At 39.3% G+C, this 23,392-nt stretch overlaps 1 protein-coding gene across 1 annotated transcript in view; it reads left to right on the top strand.

The window, feature by feature from the left end:
* snphb (syntaphilin b) overlaps nucleotides 1–15,965 on the top strand; it is a 66,374-nt gene extending 50,409 nt beyond the window's left edge. The window contains 4 exon segments of the mRNA XM_028812137.2: nucleotides 472–591; nucleotides 9,672–9,821; nucleotides 14,435–14,834; nucleotides 14,836–15,965. Coding sequence (XP_028667970.1) covers nucleotides 472–591; nucleotides 9,672–9,821; nucleotides 14,435–14,834; nucleotides 14,836–15,684 — 1,519 coding nt within the window. The 3' untranslated portion in view covers nucleotides 15,685–15,965.
* Nucleotides 15,966–23,392: the final 7,427 nt, after the last annotated feature.

The raw sequence follows: 23,392 nt of genomic DNA, 5'->3' as shown, positions 1-23,392 counted from the left end.
CAACAATGACAAGAAATTACTAGTTTGTACTTGTCCAATAATCAAAAGCAAAAAAGTAAGAATTTCACTCCTGTTTTGTTCTTTTTTGTTGACTTGTTAAGACTCCTGCAAAGTATTTTTGTTCAACCTTCATAATAACAAGAATTTTCTAAATATGTTATTATCTCTCTCTTGTCTTTCATTGTCTCGTTTGGTTAGTTCACATGAACAAAAGCATCAACATATTATCATTGTTGAATCTGCAGTTAAAACACAGGGTTGGGGGTAATGCCTTTTTTTCTTACCCATTACTGTCTCTCACAAATACTTCTGTAGCGTATGTTGCAAATGTCCGTTTTAACTAAACAGATGTTGCCCCAGCCTAATGATTTCTGTGTGCCATATCAGGTTGAGTAATTCTACTTAGTCTAGCTTACATGTATTCCTTTTGATCTGAGCTCATGTTTTTCCCCCCTTTTTAATTAACTCCAGGCGACCATCTCCTCCTGTCAGTGCTGGGACATCTCTCCGTGAACCCTACTGCACATCCTCCTTAAGTAGCAGCAGTAATTCTGGCTCTTGTAAAGGTAGTGATGGAAGTCCAACCCCCAGGTAAAAATAAAACACTAATATTGATCTCGGTTCTAAGTAATTCATTTTAATCTTTACTTATATGAGAAAATTCATCCAGATAGTATGTTTAGAAAAATTTGTAACTAGTGAACAGTGACTTGGACTGCACCTGTGAACCAGTTGACATTGTATCTTCTTTCAGATTTCACTTGGTACATACGCAGTCCTTTCTATGTTAAATATTTTATTAAGGAACAGTCAGAGTAAACATAAACCTATATGGTTAATGCTTATCATTGCATTATCATTAATTACAGTCATATGAAAAAGTTTGGGAACCCCTCTCAGTCTGCATAATAATTTTACTCTGCTTTCAACAAAAAAGATAACAGTGGTATGTCTTTCATTTCCTAGGAACATCTGACTACTGGGGTGTTTTCCGAACAAAGATTTTTAGTGAAGCAGTATTTAGTTGTTTGAAATTAAATCAAATGTGAAAAACTGGCTGTGCAAAAATGTGGGTCCCCTTATAATTTTGCTGATTTGAATGCCTGTCACTGCTCAATGCTGATTACTTGCAACACCAAATTGGTTGGATTAGCTCATTAAGCCTTGAACTTCATAGACAGGTGTGTCCAATCATGAGATATAAAGGTATTTAAGGTGGTCAATTGCAAGTTGTGCTTCCCTTTGACTCTCCTCTGAAGAGTGACAGCATGGGATCCTCAAAGCAACTCTCAAAAGATCTGAAAACAAAACTGTTTAGTCTCATGGTTTAGGGGAAGGCTACAAAAAGCTACCTCTGAGGTTTAAACTGTCAGTTTCAACTGTAAGGAATGGAATCAGGAAATGGAAGGCCACAGGCACAGTTGCTGTTAAACCCAGCAGGTCTGGCAGGCCAAGAAAAATACAGGAACGGCATATGAGCAGGATTGTGAGAATGGTTACAGACAACCCACAGGTCACCTCCAAAGACCTGCAAGAACATCTTGCTACAGATGGTGCATCTGTACATCATTCTACAGTTTAGCGCAATTTGCACAAAGAAAATCTGTATCACAGGGTGATGAGAAAGAAGCCTTTTCTGCACTCACACCACAAACAGAGTCGCTTTTTGTATGCAAATGCTCATTTAGACAAGCCAGATTCATTTTGGAACAAAGTGCTTTGGACTGATGAGACAAAAATTCAGTTATTTGGTCAAAACAAAAAGCGCTTTGCATGGCGGAAGAACAACACTGCATTCCAAGAAAAACACCTGCTACCTACTGTCAAATTTGGTGAAGGTTCCATCATGCTGTGGGGCTGTGTGGCTAGCTCAGGGACTGGGGCCCTTGTTAAAGTCGAGGGTCAGATGAATTCAACCCAATATCAACAAATTCTTCAGGATAATGTTCAAGCATCAGTCACAAGGTTGAACTTACGCAGGGGTTGGATATTCCAACAAGACAATGACCCAAAACACAGTTCAAATCTACAAAGGCATTCATACAGATGGAGAAGTACAATGTTCTGGAATGGCCGTCACAGTCCCCCGACTTGAATATCATCGAAAATCTATGGGATGATTTGAAGCAGGCTGTCCATGCTTGGCAGCCATCAAATTGAACTGAACTGGAGAGATTTTGTATGGAAGAATGGTCAAAAATACCTCCATCCAGAATCCAGAAATTCATCAAAGGCTATAGGAGGCGTCTAGATCCTGTTATATTTGCAAAAAGAGGCTCAACTAAGTATTGATGTCATATCTCTTTTGAGGTGCCCAAATTTATTCACCTGTCTAATTTTGTTATGATGCATATTGCATATTTTGTGTTAATCCAATAAACTTAATGTCACTGCTGAAATACTACTGTTTCCATAAGGCATGTCATATATTAAAAGGAAGTTGCTACTTTGAAAGCTCAGCCAATGATAAACAAAAATCCAATGAATTAAGAGGGGTCCCAAACTTTTTCATATGATTGTATAACTTGGTAGTGATTGGTCACACTATTGTACATGGAAATAATATTTATTTTAGGAATATTCATCATCCTTTTCTTTCCATTTTTCCTGGTGAAAGTGGTAATAGCCAGCTGCTTATCTGGTTTGACCAGGGGCCTCCCTATCCCCAACTAAAAGCCAGTTGCTCCCAGTACAGCAGAGAACGAAAATCCATTCAGCATATCCTGAGTGTGCTTCTTCTCCCAATGGCATGTGGTTTGTACACCTTCCGAGAGGGGTACTCGGGAGAAACCAAACTACATACCTGAACCACCTAAGGTTACTCCTTTCCATCACGACTGTACTCGGATGTGATCTCAGGTTGCTGAGCTTCTCTCCTTGTCAAAGAGAGCGAGCACAGCAATTCAATGCTGGAAAGTGTTTTTGGCTATTTGTGCTTACAATCTTTCTTTTAGTCACTTCCTGGAGCTTGTATTCATGAAAGATAGGGATCTAGATCAACTGGTAACTCAACAATTTTTTCCAGAGACCTAAATTCCTTTAGCTCCCCTTAAAAGGACCAGTACAATTGTAAAAGTTTTGCCACATTAACTTAATGATCACCTCTACTTTCGCTTTTGAATAACACCCTGAAGTACTTGAACTAATCCACTTCAGGCAACTGCTCACCCAGTACCTGTATATAACAAGCGTAGAGTTTCTAAAAAGGGCCCATGACCTCTCAAAATACAGTGGTAATTTTCATCCCAAATATATCACACCCTGCTATGAACCAATCCAGTGTGGACAGAGATCACAGTCTAATAAGGTATAGAAGATAACATCAAATTCAAACACCAGAGATATGTCCCTTAGGTTCCTAAACTAGATACTCCAGAACCTCGATTGGTCCACAAATTATGGTCCTTGAAAAATTATGTGAACACAACTCAAAATCTGTAAATATGGAGATCAGATGGCACAAAGGAACAGCCCTGGGACCCCATATTCTTGCAATAACTTCCACAAGATACTGTGGGCTTACAAGGTCACAAGCTTTTTCCAAATCTGCAAAGCACATATTGACAGGGTTGGCAAATTCCCATGACTTTGCAAATATCTGTGTTAGGGGAAAGAGTGGACAGCAATTGAACAGCCAGGATGGCATTCACATAACCTCTCCTGAATACTTGAGACATCTGTTGGGTAGAGTCTTCATTACAGTATACTGGATTAGACTTTCCGCCCAGCCTACCAATCCCAAGGATTTATCCCTGCCTTCCATGCAACATTGAAGAGGTACTTTAGCAAAAACATATCCACAACATACAGGTGGAATCCCATTTATAACGAAACTTGTGGGATCATAAAAATATTTTCTTATAACGGAAATTTTGTTTTAATGAATATGGGGAAAATTCGTATAGTATTGTGACTGGGACTGCCAGCAATTCGCCATGTCTAACAGCAGTGGGGCAAGGACAGCTCTGTAGTTGCTCTATGTCTTGTAAACAGTAAACCAAGGGCAAAGCAATTGGTTGTCCTCTGCAGGATCAGGGATACCGTGGACCGTGCTTGTTGCGCAATGTTTAATATTTAACACCAGGCTTTGATCTGCGCTTCCTCATATACTCCTGGTCTCTCTTCTCCAGACTGTGTCTGCCACAGCAGTGATTCCGAGCTGCTAGTGTTGTTCTAATCTGAAGATGGATGCTAAAGCAGGACGATTGCCCATGCTGTGGCTCCTAACAGCTCCTATTCTGAATGAAGTCTTGAGCCTGTACCTGCCTTCTCTATACAGTAATAAAGCACCTGTATTTTCCTTGAAAACCTGGACTCATCTTCCTATCTCTCATACAACTCTGTGACCCAAGCTTGACAATACCTGTATAAAAAAAAAAACGTGCTTCTTAAACTACAAAAAATATTTTATTTGAAAATGAGGCGTTAGATGTTGTTTTATTTTTTTTAATAGAAATACGGGTATGAAAATACAGAATGAAAACGAGTTGTTGGATGAAAATGAAGGAGCGATTCCAAAATGCTTTTGACATATCAAGTTTTCTTCATTCCAGAAAAAAACTTTTTTCAGGATTGTTAATTTTTCTTTCACATAAACTGATGCTGTTTCTCGTTTTCTTTTTGTTCATCTCAAAGAAAACTTTGAGAAGCTCTATTAAACTCAATCAGTACAGTATCTGCACACAACACAACTACCCACACAGATGGAGCACTGACTCAGAATTCTGCTGTGTGTATGATGTCGTGCCTACACGCTCACTTTGCCTGCCCGAGGCTGCCTGAGACTAGAAATTTCGCAACAGATTGTCTCTCTTGTTGAGACTACCTGTTGCAGGGTTTCCGAGACACTCTGCGGAAAGTGTAGGAGCAGCATTAAGTATTTTTTGCATCACATTATCTTTGGTGGCCATTTTTGGTCCAAAAAAAAGTTGGTTATACCAAGATTTACATTTTGTTAAAAGATTCATTTAACATTTAAATTCAGCCACAGAGATTGTCCCAACCTTATCCATTGATTCTGGCACTGCCTCCTCCAAGGAAGGCATATCCTCTGCATTTAAGAGTTCCTCAGAGTGCTTCTTCCAGCTCTCAACCAAATCCCCACTTAAGGATGTTTCTCCCTTACTTTCTGAAGCAGCCGGTGCTATGTGCAGCTTAGACTTATTCAGAGGGCATTTTCAGTCTATTCAAAAGTAATTATCCGTGGCTTTAATGCATGTGTTTTTGCTTTGGTTGCTGCCTTTTTGCCATGCCATGACCTCTCAGACAAATCTGGACAAGCTTTTGCTAATACTGCACAAAAGGCCTTTTTCTTCAACTTGACAGCTTCCCTTGCTTATGGTGTTTACTATAAGTAACACCACCTAGGATTGCTGCTGTAACAGGTACAAACGACCTTCTGTTAAGGTGTTAAACACTGTTCCCTTCAGGTTTTGTGCCCAAACATCTCCATAGATTCAGAATAAGCACTTATGGGGTGGACATTAAACTTGTTCTAAACAATGGTATCAGCTAGTCTTTTCTGGCCCTTTATCACCTCTTTGGGTTTTCCAGCTCTATTTGAAAGCTCAGTGCAACTTTATCCAGGTATCTGGAACAAATGGCCCCTGATCTACACCACTACAAAATCAATCACTTACCTTTATCCCAAGGTACTATAGTTTTAGGCACATTTGAGTATCCTAGCATTCGAACATGGTGCTTGCTATGGACAGGTAATGACGAGCACAGAAATCCAGGAACACTTCACAACCTGGAATCAAATTCCTCTCTGTCTTGACCCTCCAGGTACCTCTGTCATGTGCAATGTGCAAACAGCAGTTCAAACAATGTCCACATGATGATTCTGTAACATCAAAGATTTATATGTTCCAAGCTAGCACCGGTAAGATCCTGTGCACAATTTGGATGTTGATGGTGTAGTACACGTTGACTACATGCCTCAAAAGACTCATAAGGCAATAATTCACTGATGTCTGGTTTGTGGCAGCCAATCCTGAAAGTGACGAGGAACGCTGCTGAACATTTCCTTTCTGTTACACCATGCTTTTGCTCACGCTGGATGATAGTACATGATATCTGTTTTATGAAACTAGATTTAATCAATACTAAACTAACTTGGTTATCCAGTCTTGGCCTTGTACAATAGTGGGGTGGCCTGTCTTCCCACATCACTTTCGAGCGTTAATATTCTAGCCTGTAGGGCCAGTTCTGTTTTAGTTGTGAGTGCCACATCAGAGAAGTCCAGGTCTATGGGGTGGGTTTGTGCACTTTCTTCTAGGGTTTTACAAAGCATGCTGAGTATAGCTCTTCAGAGATGTTGATGGAGTGGCGTAATGTCAGAATTTCCCATAAGGATTTTCAGTGCACACTGTCAAGTTGTAGAAATTCGGCAGGAGTGATTTCTGTTCAATAACATTTCGCAGAACAAAAATGTTTTTGCAGCATGGACATCCCTGTCGAAAGCTAGCCTGTTCATTTTGCAGTAAGGGACTGGTTGCATCACGTATTCTGCACAGCAATTTGAGACAGTAGCCTTTTCCTAGAACAGAGTGGTGTGATTTGTAGCGTCTGTGGTATCTCCTTTCTTTGGTACCTTGACATACATGCTTTTTCACCACTCCCTCTGTATCATTGTTGTTTGCCAACACTTGTTGCATAGCATTACTAAAGCTGCTTCTAGGCTGGCTCTGCTATACTTCAGAATTTCTGCTTTCATTTGTTTTGTTCCAGGGGCTTTGTTGTTCAGGTCTTTCACAGCAGAAGCAATGAAGGCAAGAAGTTATGAAGGAGTGAGGTTCAAAATGAGAGAAAAGTACTGATTTGTACAGAAGAGAATAAATAAAAAAACACAATCTGGTGAACCACAGGATATGTAGAGTTGTCTGCTCATCCATTTTGGTTGTGTGGTACTTGCTATCTGAGCTGTGCTAGTATTTAAACTAATGCAGCCACTAACTGCTTGTGTTGGACAATAGGAATCCACTTCTTTTGTATTTCTCCCTCCCTCCCTGGCAACCCAATGCGAGCTTTATTGCTAATCACATCTTATTTGAGCTTTACTGAACCTTCCTTCCTCCCACATTACAGCTCATACCACATACCATCCCATTCTGTGGTTAAAGTGAAACCATATAGGAGGTACTCTGTTGATTTCTTGTTCCCCCTCACAATGCATTACAGTAATCCCTCGCTATATCGCACTTCACCTTTCGCGGCTTCACTCCATCGCGGATTTTATATGTAAGCATATTTAAATATATATCGCGGATTTTTTGCTGGTTCGCGGATTTCTGCGAACAATGGGTCTTTTAATTTCTGGTACATGCTTCCTCAGTTGGTTTGCCCAGTTGATTTCATACAAGTGACGCTATTGGCAGATGGCTGAGACGCTACCCAACTTACTTTTCTCTCTCTCTTGCGCTGACTTTCTCTGATCCTGACGTAGGGGGATTGAGCAGGGGGGCTGTTTGCACACCTAGACGATACGGACGCTCGTCTAAAAATGCTGAAAGATTATCTTCACTTTGCTACCTTCTGTGCAGCTGCTTCCTGAAGGGACATGCTGCACGGTGCTTCGCGTACTTAAAAGCTCGAAGGGCACGTATTGATTTTTGATTGAAAAACAAACTTTGTCTCTCTCTCTGCTCCTGACGGAGGGGGTGTGAGCTGCCGCCTTCAACAGCTTTGTGCCACGGTGCTTCGCATACTTAAAAGCCAAACAGCCCTATTGATTTGTTTGCTTTCCTCTCTATCTCTCTGACAGTCACTGCTCCTGACGCGCACTCCTTTGAAGAGGAAGATACGTTTGCATTCTTTTAATTGTGAGACGGAACTCTCATCTCTGTCTTGTCATGGAGCACAGTTTAAACTTTTGAAAAAGAGACAAATGTTTGTTTGCAGTGTTTGAATAACGTTCCTGTCTCTCTACAACCTCCTGTGTTTCTGCGCAAATCTGTGACCCAAGCATGACAATATAAAAATAACCATATAAACATATGGTTTCTACTTCGCAGATTTTCTTATTTCGCGGGTGGCTCTGGAACGCAACCCCCGTGATGGAGGAGGGATTACTGTTTATATTTTATGTGATGTTTTAGTTTCTGATCTTCAAGGGGATCTGCTAGTCTTGTTATTTTAGTATTTGATATTGAGGAATTGGAGGAGCAGCATACAGGGGCGACATATCACGATTGAAGATTGGAACTGGTTTATTTTAGTATGATATCAAGAGGCCAGAAATTGGAGCATATTGATGTTGTTATATGTTGTTATATGAAATCAAACAGCCCTTTAAGCCCTGGTCACCAAACATTTTCCAGTGTAGAACATTTCATCATCTTCACTTCTTCAATCCTGTTGCTAGTGCCGCCGTTTGGCTGACAGTCCACATTTACATACACAGTAGGCCCCAAAACTCTGTATGATCACTTCACAGCACTGTACTGAGAAACAAATACTGACAAATTTCAATAACAAAAAAAAAAAAAAACCTGTGTCAACGGGGTTTAGTTTTTCTATTGTATAAGAGTTTGTTATCCCTAAATATTGAAATTAAAATGTCCTTTCTTAGCAGACAGAAAGATGCAGTGGGTAATACCTCTACCTGAAAATGCTTGGGAAGCAAGTTCAATTGAAGGCTGTGATGCTTTTTTTTTATCAAGTTTAGGAAAATAAAATACAAAACATTTTGCTTATATTTAGGTAGGTCTTGGAAAACCTCTTTCCTATTTGGCAATAAATGGTTGATTAAACCAGGAATAATGAGGTATAAGCAATTTTAAGACTGGTCTTCATGTACTGTGGTTTTTAGCCATCAGTGATAAATGCAATGGCGTAACAGATCTATCTGTTGTGCCAGATGTGTGGTTTTAAGAAGCCGTGTATTGAAAATAGACAAAGACTGTCCATTTTTGATCAATAAGCCAAATTTACATAATTTGACTGACTGACGAGTCCAGCAGAAGCAGTGGCCTGTGCATGGAAACCATTCATTTACTGTAGACTGCATTGCTGCTGAATTCTGCATTAAACATGTTAACATCTTGCAGGAGCATTGCATGGCAGCTTCCATGAGAAACAACACAGTAAAGAATATTGTAGGTAATAACAAAACTAATGTCTAGAAGCAAATAAAAACATTGATTTGAATGGTTGCATTTTAGAAGTGACAATTTAGTGAAATCAGTTGACATGATTCAGAGGTTCTTTAGACTAACTGGACATTTAGCAGCAGGTTTAGCACCTTTGATAAATTTATACAACTGAAACCATACATCAAAGAGAAAAGTAACATTTGACAGTTTGTACCTCTTAACAATAAACACAAAATGTAAGGGGTGCTTGGAACGTGAATTGCTTTTATGACCTTATTGTTCAATAAAAACATTTTTTAGGAGTAATTTTACCATGTTTTATGTTTCTGTGTAATTAATACCACATTATTATATTAGTACATAACCTTGAATTTCAATATATCATGCTTAAGGATCCCTTAGCTACACCAGTATTTGGTATAAATGAAAATGTTTCAAAGCATTCTGTTACAGGTTCACATTCCATGCAGGCCGGATTCTTGTCAGGATGTACAGATGGGCTGTGATATTTTAACATTTATTTATACATGTACAAGGATACTGTGTGTCAGTTTTTGCCATCTTTCTTTTCTTTAGACGGCACATGAAGTACTCCTCCTGCAGTGATAACCATGGCATTAAGCCACCAAACCCTGAGCAGTACTTGACTCCATTGCAGCAGAAGGAAGTCTGTATCCGTCACCTGCGAGCCAGACTAAAGGAATCCATAGACAGACTGCAGGAGAGGTAGATGATGTTTTCAGTTGCTTACAGTATTGTGTTGTATATAAAGACAGCTTATTTTAATCTTAAAATATTTTTTTTACAAATACTTTTTAAAAATGTTTAAATACACATGGATATTTAATTGTTCAAGTGTTCTGTATGGGATAGGAGGGTGTGTTATCAGGGTGTAATTATGTGTGATTCTGTTCCTATGATCTTGTCACACATATGAAGTGTCTGAGCAAATGCACTTTTACTTACTAAACTGAAAGTAACAGTAGTAATGTACAGTGAGTATTTGTTTAGGTCTGGCCTTTGAATGAAGTAATGCCCGTAGCCTCAAAACCCCCAAGGTTTTTGATTTCTCTAGAAGAGTATTCATGAAGTCTGGAAAATCTCTACTGATAAGGTGAATTGTTTGCATTCTTTATCTGGATGACTAACCTTTACTTGTATATGACTCTTCTCATTTTTCTAATATTATCAACCAATAATTTGAGATACCTTTTAGACTATTTATATATTCATCCTTCATTTCATTTTGCAATTGTGTACCACTCCTCAAGATCCTTTACTTGATGGAAGAATTATAATGTGCACTACCAGTCCATAGTGTGGCAGCAAAAAAAAAAAAGATTCAGAGCTCAAATAACAAATACTATTTTCTATGAGCCACACAACAAGTACAGATCACATTAACAGAAGCAAGTGTAAGAGTGGAATGGAATGAAGATTTGTTATTATAAATACTGAAAACACACACACCAATTTAATCAACTGTTTACAAAATCCAACACTGCAGTGCATAACCCCCCACCCACGAATTACAAAATACTCAATGAATAAACCACTGATACACAAATAATAATAACTATAGTAATGAATAAACAGTGAATAAATAAATTCCTTTAAATGTCCATCAAAAGAAGTAATGATTTCGTTAATGTTTATTACTTCTGATTCTGTGAAAACATAACTGTCTCCTGACACAATGGCTAGGCACTCTCTTGAAGTCATAATCAAAACAGAATAATCCTCGAATTCTTTTAAGTCCTTTTGCCTTCTGCAGAAATTAACACAGATTCACCTGATGGGTCCTGTAGATGATGTAGTTTTCCCAAATGCAAGTGACGTCCTCAAACACCATGTTGTTTGATTTTCTTTCTGTTCAATTAAATACAGCCAGCAACTGTCTTTTGCTATGTACAGCATTTTTTTTTATTCTGCCATAGTCTGGTGTATATAGGAATTAGTGTCAGGACTTTTTTGGGTTCTAATTTCAGGACTTAATATTTAGAGCACTGCATTCCTAGTTTCTAATAACTTTCTTTTTGCAGTTTCAGAGGATGCTCAGATTATTCTCTCCATTTTCTTTCACTAATCCTATTCAAACTTAACTAATGAATATTTGTGGGTAATTGCTCCTACCTTTTGCTTCCTGCAGCAAAATGATTTATAAGTATATTTCTCAGCTTCACTTACCTCCACTGTCATAATTACTCATCTCATACTTTATTCTCCTGCTTTTAAATTTGTTTTTTTTTTTTCTTCTAGAGTTAATCATAATACCCCAGTCTGGAATAATCTGTTCATCTCTCTGAGCATTTTTGGCAGGCTTGGTTCCAGTTATTTATACCAAAACTTGGATTGTATGACCTTTTTGACTTTAGGACCCAGCGTTAATTTTCTTCCAGCATCCTTCACCTGTATTTTCTTACTTCAGCAGATTTATTTTGATGTCTCATTCTATTGTGTCATGCTTTACATTTCTGAGCTTTTGTGCCTTGAATTCTTAATTTCGTCCACGGTTATCTAATGTCCAGTTTCTTAGAATACAACACTCAAGTTTACCAGCTAATTCTTATCTTCTGGTCCTGTAGGCATTTACCTTTGAAAACCTAAAACATTTATGAATAAGAGCTGAACGTGTGCTATATCATATTTCGCACTGTAATTTCTCTAATGATATAAAGATTTTGTTTTGTGTCTGCTCATTTCTACTTTTTGGCTTTTCACTTTCCCAGCTTTGTAATACACATTTATTAATTTCCAGTTTTATTGTCATCAGTTCTGGGATTTTAAAGATCATCTTCTGCCCTCCATTTCAGCTCATGCCTTTTTCTTTGGCATTTGTTTTTTAATATGTGTTTTGTAAGCAGTAACATTTTAGAGACCATCTAACTCCACATGGTGATTTTACTCATACAATGTACTGCTACATCACCAGCTGTAATTGGCCTGTTTGCTTTTGGTTTGTTTGCTATAGCAGTGTGTTGCATGCAGTTTATAATTAGTAAAACTTTTGTTGTTTAGAATTAATGGGGAAAAAATGTTATGTTAAGTAAAGAGACTATCTTGCTGAGAGATCACTCACTTAATTCTAAGTTGGGTGAAGCTGTGTGTAAAAACAGATTTTGCAACATTGCAATATTTTTAGGGTTTTTTGAGAGAAACAAATTCCGTTATCCCTTGCAATACCCTATTTTGGGGCCACTTCTCTTCTACATCGTCCCAACAGACAATATCTTTCAACATCATGGCATCCAGTTTCGCTGTTAAGCTGACAGCATCTATCTATCTAGCATACAACTTTATCTATCCACTAAAGCTTACCTCCATTTCCTCTCTAAATATTCTCACTGCATATCTCAAGACATAAAGTCATAGATGACTCCTAATTTTCTCCAACTAAATAGCAATAAAACCGAGGCGCTCCTCATTGGTTCTAAATCAATGCTCACTAATGTTGACAGTTTTTCCATTTTAATTAACAACACTATTTCAAACATCTCTTCCCAGGTTAAGAACTTGAACGTCATTTTAGACAGTACCCTTTCTTTTTTTATCCCACATAATGTTTCTCACACTGCCTTTTTGCATCTCCAAAACACTTCGACTCCAGTACTTTGTTGTGCAAGAGCAGGACGAAGTATTGATTGATACCTTAGTCACTTCATATATAGATTACTGTAATGTCATTCTATCTGGCATCCCCAAAAAAATGTAGCCATCACTTACAACTCATTACACCTATTCTCTCACAACTTCACTGCCTCCCTGTCTCCTACTGCACACAATTCAAAATTCTAGTTTTAACATTTAAAGCTCTCCACAGTCTTGCTCCTCCTTACCTCACTGGTCCCCTTTAGATTTCTGCTTCTTCTTGCTCCCTCAGATCCTTCTCTGCAGCTCTACTGTACCACACATCAGACTCTGTTCTATGAGAGTGAGAGCATTGTTGTAGTTTTCCCCCTCGTATCACGTAATTCAAAACTACTCTCAAAACATATCTTTTTAAACTGGCATGTCAACTACGATTTTATCACTGTTATAGCCAATTATCTTTCATGTTTGTTACTACTATTTATTGTTATCTGATTTTATTTTTGTATTTGTTTTTATTTCTGTTTAAATTTTTGTAAGATGACCTTGAGTGCTGAGAGAGGCACTTATTAAATAAAATGTATTTATTATTATTATTATTATTTTTGCAGGGGTTAAGGACACCAGACCCACAAATGTGAAAGTGTGCAAATACATTTTGAGCCTGTGATTGTAAAATATTTGAAGTCTATTGCACTAAAGATGAAACTGTTTATGATAAACATGAAATAGAACAATCACTTTACAATCAATCATGTGAGTGAGGCTGGCTGCCAAGGTAAAGATGCATGGCATCCCCCAGACAAAGTGTGTAGTACTAGTGAACTGTAACATTTTACAAAATGTAACTTTATGTATACGTATATACTATATATGTATATTTATGGTAATAAACAATAAAAATGATTACTATTACAGATACTAAGAAAGAAATCCAGCAAAATGCTAAACACTCATGTCACAGTTCAGATTCACAGTTGCAGTTGATGGTAGTGTAGTAATGAAACAATATGGCCATAAACAGCCTCCTGAAACTTACGTAAAGTTTTGTTCTACCTTGATTCCGATAAACGTGAAGATCTTTAGAATGTTGGGAGTGCTCTGCAGACAAAATCACACACACACACACAGGAGGGCACAGGATACAAAAATAAATCCAGAGAAAAATGTACTCCAATAATAATAATAATGATGTAGCACATTTAAATAATGTAGCTCAAAGTGCTTTACATGATGAAGAAAAGAGAAAAAAAAGGGAAAGTAAGAATTAAAATAAGACAACACTAATTAACATAGAATAAGATTAATGTCCTATGGCCAGGGAGGACAGAAAAAACAAAAAAACTCCAGACGGCTGGAAAAAAAAAATCAAAATCTGCAGAGGTTCCAGACCATGAGACCGCCCATCCCCCTCTGGGCATGGGCAATGGATGTAATTGTAATCCAATTGTACAGTGAAGCGTTTACACAAAAAAAAACACCCAACGATCTTATGGCTCGCTTTTAAAGACTGTGCTTTATCATGTTTCACCCAGCAGATCTCGTGACAATCTTTGAAGCTGCTCAATGATGCAGTACTCCTGGGGCTATTGGGATTTGCAGTCCATTTAGGTAGCACTACAAATGGACTGCGAATCGCAAGGGATGATCTGTATTCATATCTACGTAGCATTTAGCAATGTACAGTTTCTTCAAGTTTGTGGTTGCACTTAAATGGCTGATTTTTTTTTTTTTTAAATTATTACTTTCAGGGACACAGAAGTTGATGAACTCAAAGCTCAGCTCTCACGAATGCAGGAGGATTGGATTGAAGAGGAATGCCATCGGGTTGAAGCACAACTTGCACTAAAAGAAGCCAGGAAAGAGATTAAACAGCTGAAAGAAGTCATTGACACTGTCAAGGATAACATTTCTGATAAGGATATGGGCATTCAAAAGTACTTTGTTGACATCAACATCCAGAACAAAAAGTTGGAAACCTTACTGTACAGTATGGAAATGGCTCAGAATGACTCGGCAAGAGAAGAAGGAAATGCTCTAAATCTGGAATCTGCAGGTGGATCCCCAGCTAAATCCTTAACACGAAGCTCTACCTACACAAAATTAAGTGACCATGCAGCTCCAGAAAAGAACATTACTGATTTTGCTAGTTTTTTCAGCAGAAGAGACGGTAGACAGTGGCTTTGTTTTAGGCGATAATGGCACCAGCAGAACAGAGCTTCAAGAACCTGGCTTCTTATCTGAGGATGCTTCTTTGCTTACTTCATACACAGCTGCCTCCAGACTCCCACAAAGTTCTACCTTTGAAAAACTGATAAGCAGTCAGAGTAGCATGGAAATTGGGATCAATAACCATAGCTTTCATCAAGTCCAGGAGCAAGCCATACAAACCGACTTTATCCACTACAACCCAGACCTGGACACCATCATGGAAAAAGTAATGAAATCTCAGGCATGTAGTCCTACATCTACATGGATATCTGAAGAAGGAGAGGATATGGAGATGGTTCCCTTGGATTACCAGAACCAGATACTATCGGGGTGTGCCTGTGCAGTGGATTTGGCTTCTAGTGATCCCAGCACGATGATTATGGTAACTAGTACTGACTGGCCAAGTGCTGTCTCAAGTCCTGACAACTGCCAGCCAACCCTAAAGCAACCCATAAGTGCATTGGGGCAGATAGACAGCCCGGACAAAATGGAGGTGGTGAAGGTGGAGGAGGAGGATGATGATGAACTTGATGAAGAGCAAAACCCTAAGGAGGCACCAACAGCAAAAAGTCCAGAGAAGAGCTACTGGAGCCGACACTTCTTAGTGGACCTCCTGGCTGTAGCTGTACCTATAGTGCCTACAGTGGCCTGGCTGTGCCGTGGCCAGCGTCGGAATGGTCAGCCAGTCTACAACATCAGCTCTTTGCTTCGTGGTTGTTGTGCTGTAGCACTGCAGTCCATTCGTAAGATCAGTGGAGGGTGTCCAATGAATGGTGGAACTCAAATATAACTTTACTTGTTCATCACCTTCACTATTGCACTGAGATGCTGGAATTAGACATGCATTTATCTGACAACGATTGTAGCTTTTCACGCTAGACAAAGGGTCAATGTCTGAATGTCTGCCAATGTTCAATCAAGAAGAGCCATACCCTCCATATTTATGTAGAAGTGACTTATTTATGTTCCTTAACATATTGGTGGCCTGAGTCGTTTTGTTTCTAGGACTTGTGTGCCATAGAATGTGATTTCAAGGTTTAAAACAAAATATATTCATTGAAATCTCTTCTTCTCCTGATTGTGTATTAATGTTTTATCAGAGATATTGCTGTAACTAGGTCAGTTTAACTCTTAGAGGAAAACACTACACTACACTGAGTCACAGGTGTATTTTATAGATTACGCAAGCAAAATGTAAACAATTTCATCATTTTTAAACAATATCTTCAACTAACGAACTTTTTAAGATGGTAACTATTAGCGTATTTCACTTTAAGAGGATTTATACTATCAAGATGGAGTGAATTATTGCTGTTTAAACATAGAACTCTCTTCTCTGTGTATGTGTACAGTATAATATATACTGTAGAAATATATGCAATGGTGTGATAAAATATTTGCCACTTGCTGATTTCCTCTATTTTGCTTATTCATAACACTTCATTGTTTGTGTTCTCCAGATAAATTTATTATCATACAAATGACAACCTGAGTAAACACAATGCCCAGTTTTTGAATGATCATTTCATTTATTAAAGGAAAAGTTCACCAATCCCTATACCCCTAACAAATCGATACTTGGTTGTGCCACCTTTATTTCGCAGCAACAACTGCAACAAAGCTTCCAGTAACAGATAATCAGTCTTTAGCATCGCTGTGGAGACATTTTTGTCATGCTCTTTTCTACAGAATTGTTTTAATTCAGCCACATTAGAGTTTTCAACTGTGAACTGCCTATCTCAGGTCCCACCCTATATTGTCAATGGGGTATACTCAGGACTTCAAGTAGGCCATGTTTTTTCAACATCCATTCCAAGGTGGACTTGGTCTTGTGCTTCTTATTGCCACCCTGCTGCATGACCCAGTTGCACTTGAGCTTCAGATTATAGATCTGTGACCAGACATTCTCCTTCAGTACTTTCTGGCAGAGAGCTGAATTCATGCTTCCCTTGATCAAAGCATGTCGCTGAGGCAGCAAAGAATCATGGTATCATTACACAACTACTGCCATGTTTGGCTGTGGGTACAATGTTCTTATTGTGGAAAGCTGTGTTAGCCTAATGCCAGATGTAACAGCACCTGTGTCTTCCACTTGTGATGCATCTGTCCACAGAACATTATCCCAAAGGTTTTGGGGACAGTCGAGATGTTTTTGGTAAATGTTAGATGAGCCTTTATGTCCTTCATGTTTAGCAAGGTTTTTTGCCTTGCAACTCTACCATGGATACCATTTTTGCCTCGTGTCTTTCTAATGGTAGAATCATGGATAATGACGTTAACTGAGCTGTGGATGGCTAGCAGTTCCTTAGACATTTGCCTGGGTTTGTCTGTGACTTCCCAGATGAGTTTTCCATGTGCTCTTGGAGTAATTTGCTAGGCTGGCCACTTCTCTTGCAGGTTTTCTCCATTTAGAGATGATGGCTGTCAGAGTGGTCTGCTGGAGTCTGTTTTAGAGATTGCGTTGTAACCCTGCCCAATTGATATATTTCAGTAACTTTCTTTATTTGGTCTTCTGGAATGTCTTTTGACTAAGGCACGGTGTGAAGTTTGTTGAGCCCTTTTAGTCAACTTCACAGGTTCTACTGAATTGACGTTTAGATTCATTAGGGCTGCAAGCAATCAAGCTTGGGTGTGTCTATTCGAATTGAACCCACTGTCATTTAAATTTGGTTCAGTTGTGGATTAAGTGACCAAGGGGGTGTGAGAGGCGTTGATGAATTATTTTCCTACAGTAAATCAATCATTTAATACCATGCATTCCCTTTACTCAGATTGTCTTTTATATTATACTAAATTTGTTTGGAGATTAGAAACAAGTTGTGTGTTATGAAAAAGCAAAAATGAGAAAATTGGGAAGAGGTGAATATTTTTTCACAGCACTGTTTATGATTAAAGGAATTCATTATCAAGTTTTAACACACTTTTTTCTAGATCTTTCTCATTATTATTGGCCAGTTCTACTGTGTGTATAAAGTATGATCAGTGCAGGTCTTTTATTTTTAGAATTTTGCCAAAATGAATGATGGGTGAAAGGAAACCTGTAATCTGGCAGAAGCGCAAAAGGCAAATGTCAGATCTATTTAGAACACATCACATACTGTATACAAACAAAATGTCTTTCTTCAGGTGTCCATTGTTTAGCTCCTACTTTTTTTCCTTAACGCTTATGTAAGAATTCTTTTCTTGGTCTTTTTCCACCCTTCAGTATGTGGAGTGAGTGCTGCACACTTTGAGGAGGCCCTTGTGAAGTTCAGAACTCGTGCCACTCGTGCCAGGAAGCTTGTGCACTGCGTTTCATGGTGGATTCGGATGGCCCTAGAACAGCTGTTGGGCTCTTGCCATACCGTGCACAATTGCATGCCAGTAGGCCTCTTGTGTTTTATGCTTGTCCAAAATGTAGACAGACTTGTCTAAGAAGAATATTTTGATTTAAGTGTACAGGAAGGCTGATGAAATTTCTTTCACTGTTTTGCATTTAATGTATTTTTCCTAAACTTTTGGATAATGGAGTGAGATGGTGGTTTTACTTTATTTGATTCCTTCTTGATTTGCTTATGTTCTCCCAAGTCTCAAACAGGGTCGGAAAGAAGCATTTTTACACAAAATGTTCATTTGTTTTGTGTTTCACGTCTGCTCCTTTTAAATGAAGAAAAACACTTTGTTTCAGATATACCAAAAACTATTCAGAATTTTATTTTGCACTGTTCACTTTAAGGTTTATTACTTGAATTTTTTGCTTTGCATGTCTTGAATTGGACATGTCCGCTTTTTGCAACTTTTATGTAGATATGATAAATACTATCTAGTATATTGCAATATTTGAAGGATGTCATGAAAATAGTTTGTGTCAAATTGCTATAATTGCACATAAATGCCTAAAACTCCATCTTCTGTTTTTGTGACATCATACTTACATAATCAGCGATGTTGTCTAAGAATGTATTCCTCTGATCTGTAGCTGCTTTCATTTTGTTCCCGCTTGACAATCACCTGCTGCTGTTTCTGAAACAGTACCTATTAGGGTTCCAGGTGTGGTTCTGCCCCCTGAGGTGATGCAGGTTTTCACTCCCACCTATATTCCATGTCACATGACCAGCATGTCGTTTCTCAGTTCTGTTGTGTCCTTGAGGTACTCCAGAAATGGAAGACCAGTTGTGTTTAAACGATTACTAAATGGATGGGATGAAAACCTGTAGCCAGCAGGGGGCACTAGGACTAGACTTGGAAACCCTCGCTATATTAGCATTAAAAATCAACGAGGCTTCTTCAAAGCACCTTCACTGTGGCAATATCTGTCTACCCAAGAGCTGCGTCTTTGTGTCAAGTTTTTGCCACCTGCATCATTTGAAGCTTTTTGTTAAATTGTCATAAGTTGCTTGTGTTGCTTCAGACTGAATATTAAATCAGTGTGCTGGTTAAGGATGCTGACGTTTTTACTTGAGCATTTTAATTAAAATAGGAATGATAGATATTGATTGACAACTTTAGTCTAAATCTTCATTTTTTTTTTTTTCTTCAAGATCTTTTTAATCAAAATGGTAATTATACAAACTCGCCATAAAACCAAACCTTTAAACAAATTTTGCCTTGGCCTGCTTTACCTTTGTCTTTGAAATCCCCAATTGTTTGGATCTTCTTTGTTCCAGGGTGGCTAGTTGTGCCATCTGTTGGGGTGCAGGTCAATACGTCTTGAGAAAAGGGACGTGTTTGGTAAGGAAGTTAATTCTTTAAGGTTACAACGCAAACTGCCTAAATCAATACTGTTATGGTTCCAAAGAGAATTATATTTAATAGTTTAATTGTGGAAGCATTATAAAATATGCATTAGGTTTTTCAAGGTGTGTGTATATACAGTCATATGAAAAAGTTTGGGAACCCCACTTAAGTCTTTGGATTTTTGTTTATCATTGGCTGAGCTTTCAAAGTAGCAACTTCCTTTTAATATACAGTTAGGTCCATAAATATTTGGACAGAGACAACTTTTTTCTAATTTTGGTTCTGTACATTACCACAATGAATTTTAAATGAAACGTCTTAAAATTCATTGTGGTAATGTACAGAACCAAAATTAGAAAAAAGTTGTCTCTGTCCAAATATTTATGGACCTAACTGTATGACATGCCTTATGGAAACAGTAGTATTGCAGCAGTGACATTAAGTTTATTGGATTAACAGAAAATATGCAATATGCATCATAACAAAATTAGACAGGTGCATAAATTTGGGCGCCCCAACAGAAATATGACATCAATACTTAGTTGAGCCTCCTTTTGCTAATCTAACAGCCTCTAGACGCTGTCCTCCTATAGTCTTTGATGAGTGTCTGATTCTGGAGGGAAGTATTTCTGACCATTCTTCATACAAAATCTCTCCAGTTCAGTTCAATTTGATGGCTGCCAAGCCGGGACAGCCTGCTTCAAATCATCCCATAGATTTTTGATGATATTCAAGTTAGGGGACTGTGACGGCCATTCCAGAACATTGTACTTCTCCCTCTACATGAATTCCTTTGTAGATTTCGAACTGTGTTTTGGGTCATTGTCTTGTTGGAATATCCAACCCCTGCGTAACTTCCAACTTTGTGACTGATGCTTGAACATTATCCTGACGAATTTGTTGATATTGGGTTGAATTCATCTGACCCTCAACTTTAACTGCACCAAGATGTTCTTGCAGGTCTTTGGAGGTGATCTGTAGGTTGTCTGTAACCATTCTCACAATCCTGCTCATATGCCGCTCCTGTATTTTTCTTGGCCTGCCAGACCTGCTGGGTTTAACAGCAACTGTGCCTGTGGCCTTCCATTTCCTGATTCTATTCCTTACAGTTGAAACTGACAGTTTAGACCTCTGAGATGGCTTTTTGTAGCCTTCCCCTAAACCAGGAGACTCAACAATCTTTGTTTTCAGATCTTTTGAGAGTTGATGATCCCATGCTGTCGCTCTTCAGAGGAGAGTTAAAGGGGAGGAAGCACAACTTACGATTGACCACCTTAAATCCCTTTATATCTCATGATTGGACACACCTGTCTATGAAGTTCAAGGCTTACTGAGCTCATCCAACCAATTTGGTGTTACAAGTAATCAGTATTGAGCAGTGACAGGCATTCAAATCAGCAAAATGACAAGGGGACCCACATTTGTGCACAGCCAGTTTTTCACATTTGATTTCATTTCATACAACTAAATACTGCTTCATAAAAATCTTTGTTCGGGAAACACCGCAGTACTCAGATATTCCTATGAAATGAAAGACATACCACTCATCTTTTGTGTTGAAAGTAGAGTTAATTATTATGCAGGCTGAGAGGGGGTCCCACACTTTTTCATATGACTGTATATCAGCTGTGTTCCTGATCTTTAGTTTTAATTTTGTCGAGGCTTAAGTGATGCTGAACCCATCTCAGACGCAGTGCCATCTGCTGCTTAAATTGTCATTTATGAAATGCTCAGATTGACACATTCAGAGTTTCATATACTGGTCCAAGAAAATGAAGGGAACGCTTAAATCACACATTGGATCTCAATGAATGACGTATTCAAATGAAAAATCTTTACTGAGTGGTACTGTGCGATTTGTTGAGAGCAAAATGTTGTAACAGTCAACGGAAACCAAACTCACCAACCCATTGTGGGCCGTCAGAAACTGAAATCACAGGGTGGGCCAACTCAAGTGAATTTCATCACAGCAGCTCTTAATGTGCCTCCAGAGTGCACACAGGCACGTGGGGGCCATACACACTACTGCCAACCTCTGGGCTTTTCCTGATGAGATGGCAGATGCTGTCCTGTGGGATCTCCTCCTCAATGTGGTTCAGGGCATCAGTGAGATCCTGGACCGGCTGTGGTGGTACATGGTGGCATCAGATGCACCAATACATAACATCCCAGGAGTTCTCAATTGGATTCAGTTCTGGTGAAGGTGCAGGCCAGTCGATGGCATCAATGCTTTCGTCATCCAGGAACTGCTTACACACTCTGCCCACATGAGGCCCTGGCATTGTCCTGCACCAGGAGGAACCCAGTGCCCACTGCACCAGTATGTCTGACTATGGCTCTGAGGAGTTCATCCTGGTATCTAACAGCACTCAGGTTACCATTGCTTAGCATGTGGAAGTCAGTGTGACCCTCCAAGAATATGCCTCCCCAGACAATCACTAACCCAGTGCCAAACCAGTCAAGCTGGAGGATGGTGCAGGCCTCACAACGTTCACCACAGCATCTCCAGACTCTTTCATGTCTGTTGCATGTGCTCAGTGTAGACCTGCTATCGTCTGTGAAGAGAACAGGGCACCAATTGTGGTATTGTCTGCGAATGCCACTCAAGCTACGTGCTGATGGGCTGTGAGTATAGGTTCCACTAGAGGAGATTGGCTCCTCATGCCACTCTCATGGAGTCTGTTTGTGACAGTTGGGTCAGAAACATGCACACCAGTAGCCAGCTGGAGGTCATTTTGTAGGGCTCTAGCAGAGGTCCTCCTCGCACAAAGGAGCAGATAACGGCCCAGCTGGTGGAGTGATGTCCTACTACAAGCCTGTCCAGCTGTCCTCATGTATGGCCTGTCGCCTGGTATCTCCTCCATGCTCTTGAGACCATCTTGCGATGGAATCTATGGATGTGCCATTCTGTTGGAACTGGACATCTGCAACCTGAGTCAGCTGCAGGTACCGCCTCAAACTACCCGTAGTGTCGAGGACATTTAGGAGGGGAATCAGTCAGGAGGGAGAAGGCGAGAGCAATTGTCTGTGCCCACCATTCCCTTGTTGGGGGTGTCTTGTCGTTGCCCCTCCAGGTCACCTGTTGTCACTTTCATTTGCACCACAGAACATGCCGTCGATTGACAATCGCTTCTGCTTCCTAACTGGACAGATTGCTATGCCTGAAGCTTTGCGGACTTGGTGTTAGACTCTGAGGATTAAGTGTTCCCTTCATGTTTTGAGCAGTGTATAGACGTTTGTATGTAATAGTGTCACAGCAGCGTGTGTGGACGGCGTTGGGTTTGAAGTCAATCGAGTGTTAACTTTACTAGAGAAATGAGCCCTTCTTCATGTTGTACTCTTCATGGTGTACTCCATGGTAGCCCTAGAGGACAGAATACTGCCACTCTTACAGTTACTGTAAGTGACCACCTCAAAGATAAGGTTGGACCAAACTACTTCAATTTTAGCTTATTATTACTTTATTTATTCTGTAATGCATAACAAAGTCTCTGAGTTAAGATGGATGGGGCACAGTCTAATGACAGTGCGTTCCACTTTGGGTCGTGTCCTTCACGGTGGCTGACCGCTGTGCCCACCTGCACTCCAGTGCAGGAGCTCCTGCTTAGCTCCAGGGTCACACGCCTGAATCTGCTCAGTAATGTCCCACTGTCCTACTCCTACAGAAATGGAAATTGTAGGCGAGGTGTTTAAAAGATCTGTTAATAACAATGAATAGGACTTTGGCTTTAATGCTGGGGTGCAAATAAACACCGGAGTGTCACCCTTTTACCACACATGTC

The sequence above is a fragment of the Erpetoichthys calabaricus genome, chromosome 10 (genome assembly GCF_900747795.2).
Source record: "Erpetoichthys calabaricus chromosome 10, fErpCal1.3, whole genome shotgun sequence".
In the NCBI taxonomy this organism is placed as follows: Eukaryota; Metazoa; Chordata; class Cladistia; order Polypteriformes; family Polypteridae; genus Erpetoichthys; species Erpetoichthys calabaricus.
The sequence above is the reverse complement of the archived record's forward strand: the minus strand, read 5'-3'. Positions and strand labels throughout refer to the sequence as shown.